General features: G+C 45.0%; 1 protein-coding gene across 3 annotated transcripts in view; it reads right to left on the reverse strand.

The window, feature by feature from the left end:
• Window positions 1–366: 366 nt before the first annotated feature.
• The window catches only part of AK8 (adenylate kinase 8), a 66,350-nt gene continuing 51,631 nt past the window's right edge, over window positions 367–15,085 (reverse strand). For all 3 annotated transcript variants that reach the window (XM_066201427.1, XM_066201426.1, XM_066201425.1), the window contains 2 exons: window positions 2,930–3,010; window positions 367–906 (listed from right to left, as the gene is read on the reverse strand). In XM_066201427.1, the coding sequence (XP_066057524.1) occupies window positions 669–906; window positions 2,930–3,010 (319 nt within the window). In that variant the 3' untranslated portion in view covers window positions 367–668. The remainder of the gene's footprint in view (window positions 907–2,929; window positions 3,011–15,085) is intronic.

The following is a 15,085-nucleotide window of genomic DNA, read 5'->3' on the forward strand; positions in this document are numbered from 1 at the left end:
GAGGAGCTGTTACCCCAGGAAAACAGAAGTGAGTGACCCACCTGCTCCTGCAGCTCGTTATGTCCTTGATGGGCTTCTGAAAGTGCTGAACCTGCAGTCAGTCAGTTTTCCATGGCTCTGGATATCCTGTCCGGCTGTTCTGAGTCTTTCTGCCCAGCAGAATGGGGATGGCCAGTGCACCTGCAGAGGGGTTTGTCAGCACAGGGGAGTGAAAACCTGTGCCCCTGATCTCAAACACTGTGGAGAAAGTTCACTGCAGAGCTGGGAGCTTTGTTTTTCTTTCTTTTTGCTTTAGGGTTTGCTTGCAGTGACTGCCTGGGTGGTTTTGGTGGAGAATTAAGACACAAACACATCTAACAGCTTTAATACTCATGGGTTTTAATGAAGACAAAACTACTATTCAGAAACAGAAAAAATAAATTGAGTTAAACACAGGACTTCCCCAGCCATGGTGTTTCATATCTTGCATCATGAAACAAAAGCCAAAAAACTTCCCCCTTAAGCCTAATTTCTTACCCTCTGTACTTCACTCAGCCTTGATGAGCTTCAGATTTAGCACAGCTTGGCTGACTTCCCCTTCCCTGCCACTTCAGCAACCAGGCTGCAAATATTCTGGGGAAAAATTCAAAATCAACTCTTCCACAAACCATCCCTTCTAATTATAAACTTCAAATGTTTTTACATGGAAGGGGCTTAATGACACAACTTTCTATGAACTCAAAGATAACATAAGGGTCTTGGTCAGCATTGACATAAAAGGCATCTTGGTAAAAATCCTCCAGGGCCTTGACATTGCTGCAATAGATGTCCAGGCGCTTCTTAATGTTTTCTTCCTCATCTTTGGGGTTCTGCCTGAGCCGGGCCTGGATCTCGGGAGTGGGAGCTGGTCTGAATGTCGTGTGGTATCTGCAGAGAAGAAGAAATGCCACAGTTTCAGCTCAGCTTGAGGACACAGCAGCCACTTCTGCAGATACTCCATGCTTTTACCTATCACAGCCCCATGGCCTCTTTCTGCTCCAGGCTGGGGTTTTAAAACACAGATTGGAAATTTCAGGACAGGGAAATTGCTGTCACTGCTGCCCTTAAGAATGCTGGGTCCTCAAAGGCCCAGGGTTTCTCTGGAGGTGACACAGGGAGTGTTTATCTGCTCCACACAAGGAGAAATTTCTATTACATTACTCAGTAATCTTTGACTCCTGTCTTTAAAAAGGCATCTGAAAAAGCCTAACTTTAAACATAAACACAGCCCTGTGTCCAGCATTGCTGCGACCTGTCACTTAAACTGTGTTGAAGGCTCTCAGACATTTAATTGCTAACATCTTTATGTTGTAGCAGAAGGTAAAAAGAGGTTAATTCACCTGAGACATGTTTTGGTTATTTTTTATTTTCCAAATGCCAGAATTTGGCTTCCCTCAATCCACAGTTGTGGCTTCCCTCAGTTACTTCAGCAGGAAAGAGGATTTTCATCCTCAGAGTCCTGTAGCAGTGCCACAGCTCAGCTCAGCTGACACCAAAGGAATTCTGATGATATTCCTGCATTGCCAAAGGCTCCCAACAACCTCTAAAAGTTCCTTTGCAATCAAGTGTTTAAATTCCCTGCTAGAATTGGTCATCCTAACTCTGAATAAATGTCTTCTCTGCCCTAACACAAAACCAGCTTACCCCCCCTCCTGTACAGACAAATTTTCTGAAACTTTTGGGATAAATACAAAACCAAGCAGAGAGCAGAGTCTATGTCTGCAGAGCTGCATCCAGTGATGTGGCCACGGAGCTCATTCCACATGGGAACGGTTTAGGGCACAGCTGAAGGCCACCCCTGCCCTGCAGCCAGAGGGGCAGGCTTTACACAGTGCCAAGGATTAGACACAGCACCTGAAACAATTCAATTCACGGAGAATTTGTGAGGAATAAACCCCAGAGTGTGAGAGAGGGAAGCGTGTGAACTGGAGCAGATACTGAACAGCCTAATCCTAATGATGAGAAATGCAAAGATGTGGGGATGATTTGCTTCAGCCTGTTCCTTTCTGCTGAAAAACCACATTGCTCATTACTAAAGCAAAGAGAGCAGTTACAGCAAATCACTGCTGCTGTCACAAGTTAATGCTGCACCTCGAGTGAGATGTCTGAATAATCACCCATCACTTTGGGACAAATCCACTCCTTATGGCCTTAATCTTTGAAGGTTCGGGATTTGTCTTTGATGCAATAGGATGTGCTCAGCCTTTAGAAAAGTAAAATAAAGGCTTAAAATTTATGTGTGGGGATCATAAAACCAGACCACAAGCGAAGTTGTGAACACATGCCAGCTCCAACAGGTATTTGGGAAGATAAATTTTGTTTTGTGACTTGTCCCCTGGAAATCAAGGGTGGAGAAGGCAGGAAAGCTGAAGGTCACTGGTGAGACAAGGGGATGTGACACCAGTGAGATGAACCAACCTTACAGTGACTCAGTGACTCAAATGAGTCTGCTCTGCTGAGCAGGAAATACATTAATACCTCCCAGCAGACAGGACCATCACAGGAGCCTGGGGAAGTAAAATGCAGCAAGTTTTCCATTTTCCCCTGCTGGGAAGCCTTCAGAATTCCCATGGGAATATCTGAAAACCATCTGCATTTAGGCTAGGTTTCAGACATCTTCCCTCAGCATTATTTTACCGACCAATTTAGTTACCATTGAAATGTTAGACCTGAGCTATTTGCTGCTGCAGATTTCAGGCACCAGCATTTAGAACCCCCTGTTCTGAGGAGCTGCTGCAGCAGGAAGCTGGGCTGGTGTTTCAGGAGCTATCAAAGTTTTAACTTCTCTTTTGAGGAATCCTTAAGCAGGAGTAGAGCATTCCTGAGCTCCTTAGATTTCTAAGAAGCCTATTTGGTGCTTTCATCTCCCTGGCAGTCAGGAAAACGTTACCCAAGAGCCAGGAGTGCTCACCTCTCCCCAGTGACGGGATCAGTCCTCCGCTGGGACAGGCGCTCCATGATGGACTCGTGGGGGAGATTAAAGAAGAACACCCTGTGGAGAACACAACAATTAAGTGCATTAACATCCTGAGAACATCTCCTGTGACCTTCAGAGTGGGAGTTAATCCTCACCAAATGCAGAGCAGCGGTGGCAGTGACAGTCCCCCCAAGCCTGCAGTGCCACAAACACGAGCACAGCGTTTCTGCACAGCTTCTCCTCGGGTTTGGTTTGGTGTGCAGGCTCAGCAAGGCAGGAGCTCTGTGGCACAGGGACTGTGTGTGCTGTGTGCTCTGACAGCTCAGTGTGGGGGAATTGCAGCTGGAGCCTCTCTCAGTCTGTTCCAGCCCGCTCACCACCCAGCACTTCCCTCTGAACTTCTCCAGATCCGCTTCCCAACCCAAGCAGCAAACACAATCACAATGGCATGCCCCCAAAGGTAAACAAAAAACCTCTGCTGCTCCTGTCAAGGACAGAGTTAGAGCTTGTGTGCCAGAATTATGCGTTTCTCCAGTGCCCATGACAAGGATTTTCCTCTTGCTGTTTCAGCCCACTTCCACTCCGTTTGCCCTTGCCTCCCCCTGAGTGAGTCCTCTGCTCTCCCACTCCTGCCCTGCATCCCTCAAAGCAGGGTGAGTGGTAAGACAGAACACCTGATGCTGCTGACAACTCCCTGTCCCTTCCATCAGCACTGCCAGGGCACGGGGAGCAGCTCAGCACGGCTGGGCCTTGCTGGTGACACTGCTTAAAAGGAAATATTAATGCTGAATGCTTCATCTGAAGATCAGAATCTGCAATTCCCATTGAGCCTGAGTGAGTGAGAGTAGCTCAGCATCTGAGAGAGGCAGCCCCACAGTGTCACTGGGGTGGGTCCCACACCAGGAGCAGCTTTTCACTGGGGGATGGAGCAGGAGCTGCCAACCCATCTCACAGTGATGACACAAACGCCCTTACGTGGATGAGGGATGCAGAACCAGAAAACAACGTGCCCCACGTGCACCCAGGGACATCCCACTGTTGCCTATCAACTGTTGTGCCCACCTCACATTGATTCCTTGTCTTTTTGGTTCATTGTACTGGTCCTGTTAATTTTATATTTGTCTTCTAAAGCTCCTCAGCTGAAAATTCTTGACAAACTGCTGAGCGTGAGCAGACATGAATCCCCTGTCCCCCAGCTGCTGGTGACTAGAGCAGATCTGCACCAAGATCACATTTGACAATTAGCTCAGAACAAAATAAAAAAATAAGGCTCCCTTTGAACCTATGAAAATAATTTTTCCCAGCAAAGCACAACCTGAAGGCTGTAAATACACTTCTCTTTACAACACACCTTCTCCTGCTGCTGCCTTCAAGGCCAGGCTTCCCATTTTCATTTTTTGTCTGCTTCTCACAGGAGATACTGCGTGGTTTAGACATTCACCAAAGGAACATTTTACACTGACTGGGTGGGATCAGACCAGATGAAAGGCTGAGCTCTACCTTGGCATGCACATAGCAGATTACTAGAATCCTTTGTAGGATTTAAAGTTATGAAAATCATCTCTCTTTTCAAATGTTTACAGATAATGACTTCTATTCACACTGTGGTAACAAAATAACAGCCAGGAATAAAACATTCAAGATCTTGGAGATTCCAAAGACAGGAAAAGAACAACAGTTTCAACACTCTTTTATCCCTTACACTCTTAACATTTTGTTTTTCTTTGTTTCTGTTGCCCAACAATGGCACAAAAACGTGATTGTCAGAACAGGTAACATCTGATGATATGTCTCAAGATGAATATTCTAGTAGAGAGGAACAACATTTACACAGTCATGATAATTGATACGGCTTCCTATTATATCCTGAGATAAACAAACCCACTGAAGGATTATAACCTGGCATATCAAGAAAGCTTGTCGTAATTCATAGTTAGGAACACAAAAAGTATTATGGTATTTGAAACACAAGAGCCTAAAAAACTCCACTTAAAAAGCTGCCAACAAAATGAACTCTGAAAGCCTTGTCTGAGACTCCCTTCTTTTCCAAACAAGATGCTGCTTATTATCCAGTCTGGTGTCACCATTAAAGAGGAGTGTAGGGGGAAGATGTGGGAGGGTGCAGACATCCCTGCTAATACGGATTTTCCTTCCCCCATGTGCACTGTGTAACAGCACACACAGAATTCACTGTACAGCAGCACAAACTCCCAGTCCAAGGGTCCTTCCAGTGGAAGGTGGGATGCCTTACCCTGCCACTCCACACATCTCCCACAGATAAGAGAAAACAACACTCCCCAGGGCTGTCAGTTTAAAATCGTTCAGAAGGAGAAAAAAAAAAAATAAAAAAAAGAAGATGAAGGGGAAAACCACTGACAGAACTACAGTCTAGACTTAAAATACTTCCAATTAGAAAGCTTTATTACCATTTGGAAGGAGACACACACCCCACACAGTCTATTACGCAGCCCCAGGAGGTTTGCTCACACGAGTAAAGCCTATTTACGTGGATGCAGGCCGGGAAGTGTTAGCCTTGGCTATCTGATACATCTCCTGCAGCTCCTCAAGGTACTTCTGAGCAACATTTGGCCTCTGTCCCTTGCTCAGGCTGCTGTGACTCTGATCACATAACAAAGCAGACCCTCCAGCTGCCCAGGTAACACATTTGTTGGATTTCTCTTGGAAATCCTTGTAACATAGAGGGATGCACCCATGACCTTGATCCAGCAGTAACTGGAACAACTCCCTGCAAGTACTGGATTCCTCTCCAAGCAGAGCTTGGCCCCTTCCACACAGCCAGCGTGGATTTCTCACATAAATGCATCCTCTGTAAAGCTCACTTTAGGAATCAGCCAGGCTTTGTAGGTTGTAATGTGTCACAACTCCTATCAAGGGGGAATATGAAACAGATGTCATCAGGATTGGTAGACAGGGAGGCGAGGAAACACAGCCTCGTATCAAAGTACACGACATTACCCTGCTGGATTAGCATCCAGCACAGCTCCTCTGCCACAGCTCCCAGTTCAGCTGCAGGAGGGGAGTGGTGTCAGTCAGCAGCAGGGTGAGGGGAGGGCTGGGCAGAGGGGCACCAGGAATCCTCACTCCTGTGCCACAGGGTCAGAATCCGCCTATGGGCAACCAAAAAATCTCTGGCATCCAGCTGGAGACTGTGGGGAAAACTCGGTGCAGCCTCTGAGGTCTCTGAGGACAAACGTCCCCCTGACTCCCACTGAGTGATTCCCAAGCACAGCTCTGTCCTCTCTCCTTTGTTCCATCTCCCAGGAGAGGGATATGTGGGAAAAGGTCCAGTCCTGTCAGCTTTTATAGACGATAAAACTGTGAACACAACTGTTAAAAGGCACAAAACATCCACGTGTCAGAATCCTGCCTCTTCCTCACTGTACTTGACATCACTTATCTAATCTAGTGCAGCTTCCAGATACATTAGAGAGATTAAATTCCAACAAATTAATAATGATGATGACACCTTCTCTGTGTACCCAGTCAAATGAGAACTTGCTGCCTTTGGATGGTGATGAAATGTATTCCAGCCCTAACAGCTGGAATATAACGCTGTTTTCCTACCAGCCATCTGGCATTCCAGAAGAGCATTCCAGCCACTTCTGGCTTCTGACTATTCAGACAGTGTCATCTCAGAGCCTGCAGGTCACCAGGGCATCCTGATGCTTCCCCTGGCAAATGGAGGGAGGAGAGGGAAGAGCAGGGGTGGCAGAGGCGTTATTTCACCCCACAAGGTGAGACAGCATTTTTGAAAAAACGTGTCCCAACCACGCCATAAGTGAAGGATTTGTGACCTACACAACAGCATTCCACTAATCCTGAGCTGCATTTGTTCCAGATGGCAACCAACCCACTTAATCCAAGTTATTAACAACTGGCAGTGCTCAGTGCTGTCCTCACAAGAATTTATTTGGTGGTAGTTTTCCTGTTTTCTGGGTAGAGCCACACTGACTTCAAACACCTGTAAGGGAAACATTTTGAGTGATGCTGCAAGAGAAGCAGGTGCTGTGTGCCTGAACCCTGGAATCCTGTGCTAGGGAATAAGGAAGGCTCCTGCTAAGGACAGTCCCCTGCCAGGATGGCTCTGCTGCCCTGCCAGCTGCCTTCACATCTCCAGAGAGCTGAAGCTCTGCCTGTGAGCCAGGTCCTGTCATTTAAGCACAGCTGCTTCGTGAGGCTGACCTAGATGCATCCAGATGTTGGCTGTTCTAGACCTGAGCTATTGACTTAGGTCAGATTCTCATCCTTGGCATTTCCCATTATTTGGGGTTGCTCTGGATTGACACAGGTGGAATGAAGCCCAAAGCCAAGCCCTTTTCATAGAACTATTGTCTGTGAAATTAGATTATACCATGAAATCAAATTCATACCTTGTTTCCATTTAAGGATGTAAAGACAACACAACAGGATATCTGAGACAGGATCCTGATCCCCACCTGGCTTTTAAAAACAGAGACTACTGACTTGCTTATGGCTATACCAGGGCCAGGTCAAGCTTTGCAACAATTTAGGATGCTCAAATTAAAACAAAAATACACCACCAGCCAATACTGGGCCACTTTTAATGCAGCTTTTAAACTTTTGAGTTGAAACTGCAACTTTAAAAATAGTAAGCTATTAATCTTTCCCTTATTTTCTTGACTCCTATATATCTTCCCCATCGCAGGCAGGTACCAGCTGCCATATTCCCATTCTTCACGCTCTGCACTCTGCAAAAAAAAAAAAAAAAAAGGCCCCTGCTGGCCAATTCTTGTTTAAAATTGTGCATAATTGATAGTGGCAAATCTACCCCAGCTGTGTCTAAAACCTCTCCAGGGGCAAGAAAAACACTCTCTGTGACTGTCATTAACTACTAAATTAGCAAATGCTCCTGGCAGTTTACAACGTACCACATCAGTCTGCTTAAAAAAAAAAATAATAAAAATGTGAAGATCAGATGCCTGTGTGATGTCAAAGTTACAGCAAACTTTGCTGGCAGAACTTCGACAGACCCTCAGCTAAATCAGAGCAAAAAGAACAGGAAGGAGGGAATGAAAGAAAGAGAGAGGAAGGGACATAAAGTTACCTCCTTTTCCAGGCAGACAAATAGAAAATGTCAAATTCAAGGCTAACAATAATTGTGCCTTCCATGAGGCACAGAACATCTTACTCCATATGGAGATTTCAACAGCGTTCCTGATGCTGTGGCACAATTCCCCACGGAAAACAACTCTCCTGGAGGATTCTTTTCGGGCAATGCAATGGCTACAAGTTTTGTAATTGAAATATAAAGCTGAGAAAGAGCTGAGGTTGAAGTGTAAGGATGCTGCAGGTCCTAAAAGGCCAGCACAGGTACAGTCCTGGTGTGAACCCTGGCACAAACACAAGCTCCTCCCTTTGGTTCACAAAGCAGCCACAGCAGGTGGGGAAGGAAATCACAGAGTTCTCACAGTGCACGGAAAAGCCTTGGGGGCACCATGGACTGAACTGGCAGAGGGTCAAAACCATCTCTAGAAATTTTCCTGAATCTGGGTGAACTCTAAGACTCTCATTGTTAAAACTGACCATATTATTAGCTTTTAAAAGTTACAAAAAGTGCACAAAACTGTACAAACTTCTGGATTTCACAAGCAGAAAAGAGAGGGATGGCAGCTTTGGTCAGGGTACAAAAATTATCAGCATAGCAAAAAGGTCTTTTCTTTGGATAGCACCACTGAGTGATCACAACAACATGACAAATCAAGACAGTTGTCCAACTTGACAGGTACGAGGAGGTTCAGATTTGAGTCCAAGTACCTAATTCCAGATAAAACCCTGACCATTTCATCTTTGTTGACTTTCCAGCCAGAGATACCGCCTTGGATCAATCAATTCCCATACAGAACATCCCCTTCCCTATGACATAAGGACACCTTGAACCTGAAACCTTGGCTAAATCTCTTCTCAAGCCATGGCCCAGACACAGGATGCCAAGCAGGTTATATTTCCGCAATTACATTCTGCATCCCCAATCCCCCTCTTAAAAATTCAAACTGGTTCCACAGATCCCATCTACCTTCTCCCAAGGCTTGTTCAGGGGTGAGTGCAGCTCTCACCAGGTGTTTTGCCCATGGGTAACCAGCCTACAAAGGCTCTGCTGAGGCTGCACCCCTGACTCAACATGAATCGCAGTTTATTCCCTACCCTAAATACTCCTCCTGCATGTCTCTGCAATGGATAAAATGATCCTTATCTCTTATTTATGGAAGGAGCTGTTGGGAGGTTTTATTCACTGATTTCTTTCAAACTCTGGGATATCTTCTGATGAAAGATGCTTGATTCTATTTTGGGAAGTAATTTCACCCTCTAGGTTTCAACCATCAGGGAAAATACACTGCATAAACACTAAAACACAGGTTAATCAGCACAAGTAGTTTGCTCATTGAGCTCTTATGATGATTCATGGCATGACAAGCTATTTCCAGACCCCGGATCTTTTCAAATGGATGCATTTCTGTCAAATAACTACAAAAGGCAGCTAAGTGGGGCACTATTCCCAGGGCATGGCTGCTGGCCAGGGGAGTGAGGTGAACAACATCCTTCGTGAGTGCAGATGTTCCTTCCCCTCAGCAGCAGTGCAGAGTTATGACTCTGTTAGATGTTTTCCACCCCCCCAGCTGCATGAGCTGGGCTCCACCAGCCCAGACAGCTGAGGTGACAGGGTCCCTCTGTGTCCCACCCCACCAGCCTGGTGGCTCAGGAGCGTCCCAGAGGATGCCACACCAGCTCACACGGGGCGAACAGGCACTGGTGCCTGTCTGACAGAACAATGGACGGGGTCTGGAGCTGGGATAAAGCAAAGCAGCTCCATGGATTCACAGCAGCAAGGAGCCGCAGGCCTTTGGGCAGCCTGAGCCCTTCCATGGCCTGCAGGACTTGGGGCTGTGCAAACATGACAGAGCACAGTGAAAGGCACACACAGAGAGAAAATGTGTTTGTAGGAGTGGCTTCAATGTATTTTTAAAGCTTCTTTAGAGGAGGCAACATTAACTCCTTCTGTGTGTAATAAGTGGCTTGGATGCATTAATACCTGCATTCTGAACTGCTTCACATTGCTCCCCTCATTTCTATTCTTTGCCTCCTCCTTCCTCTCAGCTGTTATTCCAGCATCTTTGCATTCCCCCCGGAGTTCATTCCAGCGGTGCTTTATGAATCACAGAATAAGATGGCAGCCAGCAGTGCTTTAGAGAAGTGTGCCTGGCACCATTCCTGCCCTGCACAAGGTTAATCAAACCCCTCCTCAGATAATCCACAGCCTCTGCAGCCCCAGAGGCCCGAGGTCAGGAACCTGAAGCCTCTCCCTCAAATGCAGAAGTGTTTCCTCAGATCCCTGTGACCCTGCCCTGCAATAATTAGATTCTGCAAAGCAAATCTGGAGCGGAGCAACAGCTCCAGGGTTAAGCACCAACAAACTCATCTCAGGACTGACGCCTTTGCTACCTGCCTGCAGCTTGGCACCAGCACCTCCTGCTCCTAACAAGGGTAAAACCTATGCTTTTTTCCCTTATTAAATAAACTGAATCAAATTTAGAGTAAATGATGCTTAACCCACACCCCCAACATTTAAACACTAACTTTTGTCGTTAGTAAGGTATTTGGTATGTGAAAATAAATAAAAGGACTGACACCGGAAAAGTGTATGATTTGGGGGCAAGGGGAGGGAATAAAAGGATGGATTATAATGTGTCATTTTATATATGTGTCAAAGGAAACCAATTTCATAATAGGGAATAAAAATTCCCTGTTTAAATACTGTCAAATAAATCCTCAAATGTAATAGGGTTCACTTCTGGGGAAAGGAAAACTAAATCTGATTAAATATTAATGTGGCGTAGTATTAATTAAGAGAGAAAAAAGTCCATCAAGAGAACCCCAATATGTTTACTGTGTCCCCAGGAAGCTGGAAAATTTCACAATCAAGTGTGTAAATGTTCTAAAAAAGGGTCCTGAATATTTTATGAATATTTGTCATAAAACAGAAATAATAACCACTGTGCAGAGCTATTAGAATTAATATTTATGCTGCCCGCCATGAAATATTCATGGGGACAGAGAAAGGGGGGCCCGTAAGACAAGAATTAATTTACATTGGGCTTGGTTTACCCGCTGGCTTGATGTTTAAAGACGGCTTGACAAGGCTCCATATGAATCCGTCAGTCACTTGCAGCGGTAGGTGGGGTGAAGGCAGGGGGAGGCGGGGGGGGGGAGCGGGTCCAGGCTGCTGACAGCTCACAGATTGAGTTTCTGACAGCCCTTAAAAAATCTAAACGGCCCCCCACCTTTTTTTCCTTCTTCCATTGCCCAAGGCGCTCTGTACTGCCACCGTTCATCCGATCTCCCCTTCCATCTGCTGAAATTAAGGAATTAATGAGCGCTATACACTTTACAGCAGGCCCCAGGAATGTTTACTGGTGATTAAATTATAATGCAGCCGAGCTGTATAATTCATGAACCAATTAAAGGAAGTGTTAGTTGATTTGATGGGATGAGGACGTACAAAAAGCATTTAACTAATAGGGAACCGTGGGCTGCCGGGCGCTTTGGCTTTCTCGGATTACGCGGCTAATTGCTCTGCTTTATAGGGCTGTCACAGATAGCCATACATATTTCATTGTTCTCAAATACTTCAATTGTTTGCTTTCGTGTTGCTGCTGTAATATGTAGAAGCCCAGCCAAACTTCAGTGTAGTTAAAGCACTACTCTGCAAAAGCAGGTTGCTCTGGGAGGAGGGAGGGACGAGAGGGGCACGAGGAGAAGGCTGGCTGAAAAGGAGTAACTTAAAGCCTCAGAGTTAAATGTCACTCAGCAATTACATGATTAAAAGCTGCAACATATGATAGTCTTTTGTTTTACAACTTTTTGGACACTAATATTCTATGCTGACTTCACCGTGGAGAAAATATTGGTGCGCTGAGCTGCCTTTTTGTTTTTCTAATACCGAGGAGCGAACGAGGAAGGTGGAGAGGGAAGTGCATTAAAAAAATCCAGCAAGGAAGAGCTGGATTGCTGTGGTTATCAAGAATAACACATCGTGTTTAAACTTAGGTGGTTTGATATTCTAAAGCACACCAGAGATGAAGGAGGTTGATTTCCCATCTGGGAGAACGCTCGGTGTCTAATTCAGAGAGCTGCTGAGACGTGCGAGCTGCTCATCCCAACAACTCCAGTTTGCTGCACAAGGAATGGGGGAATTTGCCATTCCTGCTGCTTCACAAAGCACTCTCCCACAGCTGACAGGCCACAGGGTTTGATGAAACAGATTCTCTGGATTTGAAGGGGCCTATCAGTCAAGTTACTCCTCAGTCAAAACAGGCACATTCTTCCAGCAGTGAAATCCCCAGCCCACATCCAGAGGTATTGCTGAAGAAATTAGGTACAATCAGATCAACATCTCACACAGGCACTATTTCGTGGTTAGACCCTGGAATCTATTCCAGGGTAAACAACAAGCTGGGTGAATACTGGATTTCTTTAGCTCAGTGGTGAAGACTGCAGACCTCCATGTGTCCCTGGCAAAGTGTTTTGTCATCCACCTGAGGGACTCCGTGGTAAATCCTGACCTCTCTAATTTGGAGCATTCCATTCCGAAGTGTTGTACAAGCACCAGCTCAGCAACTTCCAAGATAAGTCATTATGCAAAGTTTATAATCTGGCTCATCCCTTTCCTCACACCTGTTCCCTCCAGGATTTGGGTTTGGAAAGCAATCCCTCTGGAGAGCCCTCCACCAGAAATCAGGATGGCTTTGCAAGCAGGTGTTCAGCAGGGAGGCAAGAGACCTTCATTCAGTGAATAGTTGCTTTTTTTTCTAAAAAGAGCAAACCTAAGTGGCCCCAAAAAGAAGGAGCTGCACATCCCAGTTCCCAGGGCAGCACTCAGACTAGCAGGCTTAGGCCAGTCTGGGTGGAAAAAACCCGGGGTACTAAAGAAAAAAGATTCCTCATATAGCTTGACACTGATGTTAAAAAGCATGCAAAAAAAAAAAATTTAAATGCTTCTCTATTCAGAACTACCATATATTGATAGTTTGTCCCCAGTTTCTGGGTTAAGAGATGCAGAACTTTGGCTTAGTTTAACAGGTAGGCTCCGACATAAGGGATAATGACACCAGTCACACAGCAGGAAAAACTTGTCATCAACCCACTGGGAGGCTGAGTAAAATGGAAATTGGATTGCCTGCTCTAGAAAATAGAAAGGTTAAATTGTCTGGGAGATAAAGTTGATCCTAAGCTCACCTAAGTGGGCAGCGCCTCAGCTGTGAAATCTGACTTTCCAGATAATCATGGGGACAGTTCTACACCCTGCATGTGATCTTGGGGGGGCTTTGAACTACCCATTGTAGGATTAGATACATCTGCAATTTGGTAAAATCCATTAAATTACGTTTCTGACGTTCAGCACCTGGGACAGCAACAAAGAGCGCCGGTTAATAACGAAAAAAGCGTTTGTGCAGAAAAACTGAGCTCAGACTCTGTCCCGGGAACAGTGAGCAGCACTGTGGGCAGTACATGGGAGAAAAGCAGAGGTGAGAGCAGGCTCAGGAATCACTCCGTGCCAATGATTGCTAACAGGAAACGTCAGAACTTGGCAATGTCAAGGAATCAGAGGCACTGCAGAAAGTATTTTCTTTGTGTCTTTTGAAGTGCCCTGGATACAATCAATCACACAGAAAAAAACTCCTATATTTCGGTTCAATGTGGAAAGGGCTATTTGCATTTCAATATGTTCAGCTTATCCTGCCAATAAAAACATGGAATCATGAAGAAGAGATCAGGCCACTGGAGTGAAAAACAAGAGATGACATCCTGCAGACCTTTCAGATAAAACAACTTCTTGTTTGTAACATTTCTGTTGACGTCCCAATATTTCTGAATGATTGGGTTTTCAAATGAGATCAGTCAGCATGCAAATAAGGAAACAGGATCAAGACATCTCCCATATCTGATTGGATAGAGAAATTATCAAAAGACCCTTTTTTCATATCAAATTTCCATCACAAAAGGTCAAACTTTCAACTCCCATTACTTTTGCTAACTGCATTTCACTGTGCCTGCCAGCTCATTGCTGCTGCTGTTTTCAGAGGAAAAACAGAGAAGTAACAAACGATTCCATCTTCTCCCACATCTGTCAGACAGGATGGACAAACATTTTTTTAATCTTATTCAATTTTTCTCTATGGCCATAAAAAATCCTTGCAGCCAAAACATCCCTTCTAACCTGATTAGCTATTCCTAGGTTGCTTTTCTTTTTCTTACAGGTTCTCTACTTATTTTCCAGCCCACAGACTGACAGAGCACCAGCTGTGTTGCCAGAATGTTTTGTCCTACAATTTGGCCATTTAAAACACTTTTTGATGTGTGCTTTCCTAAAATACATGTCCCTGTGTTGTCTGGCTGGACTGCTGCCTAAATACACAAATAATGGATGTTCCAGAAATGGCCCAAGACTCAAAACACTCAGCTCACACAAACTCAGAGGAGCAGCTCAGCGCCCCGACGTGCCATCCACTGCTTTTCAGGTTTAAAGCTGAATTTTGAACAGCAGGGATGGCAAGTGGGGCAAGCACAAGAAAAATGAATTCATTAGTAAATTGGCAGGACTCGATGTATTCGTTGCTACTGGTCCCATAAAAATTCTCCCTCAACATTATTACCATTGCAACATATATAACCCATCAGATCAGTACCTACAGGTTTCTGTTATTCTGATTTTTTCTGTTGTTCTTATTACTCAGCAACTAAATGCTTCACAAAGCCATTTCCTACAGAAATATTTATGTTCCCAAATGTTTATTGGCCCCTCTGTCATGATCAAGCTTTTATGAGCACTCTATACAGAACTCTGAATTAAATACATAATTCCTGCTCTATCGGATCGGTGTTTGTCTATTTTACACAGCCAGGCACTGTGGTGAACCACAGAACACCTTACAGAAAATCTAATTTATATGGTAAAGATATTTCTACCCACACTGAATGTGTGATTACAGGAAGCTAATGAGGACGAGGAGGATGGAGGGTTTAAATTCCATTAAAGGCTTTTATTCATTGTGCTGGTTGTCCTGAACAACCTCTTCCAGTGATTTCTACACAACCACAGGCTCTGAACCATCA

Source organism: Chamaea fasciata, unplaced genomic scaffold (genome assembly GCF_029207755.1).
Source record: "Chamaea fasciata isolate MVZ Bird 193981 ecotype frontalis unplaced genomic scaffold, bChaFas1.0.hap1 SCAF_20, whole genome shotgun sequence".
NCBI classification, from domain to species: Eukaryota; Metazoa; Chordata; class Aves; order Passeriformes; family Sylviidae; genus Chamaea; species Chamaea fasciata.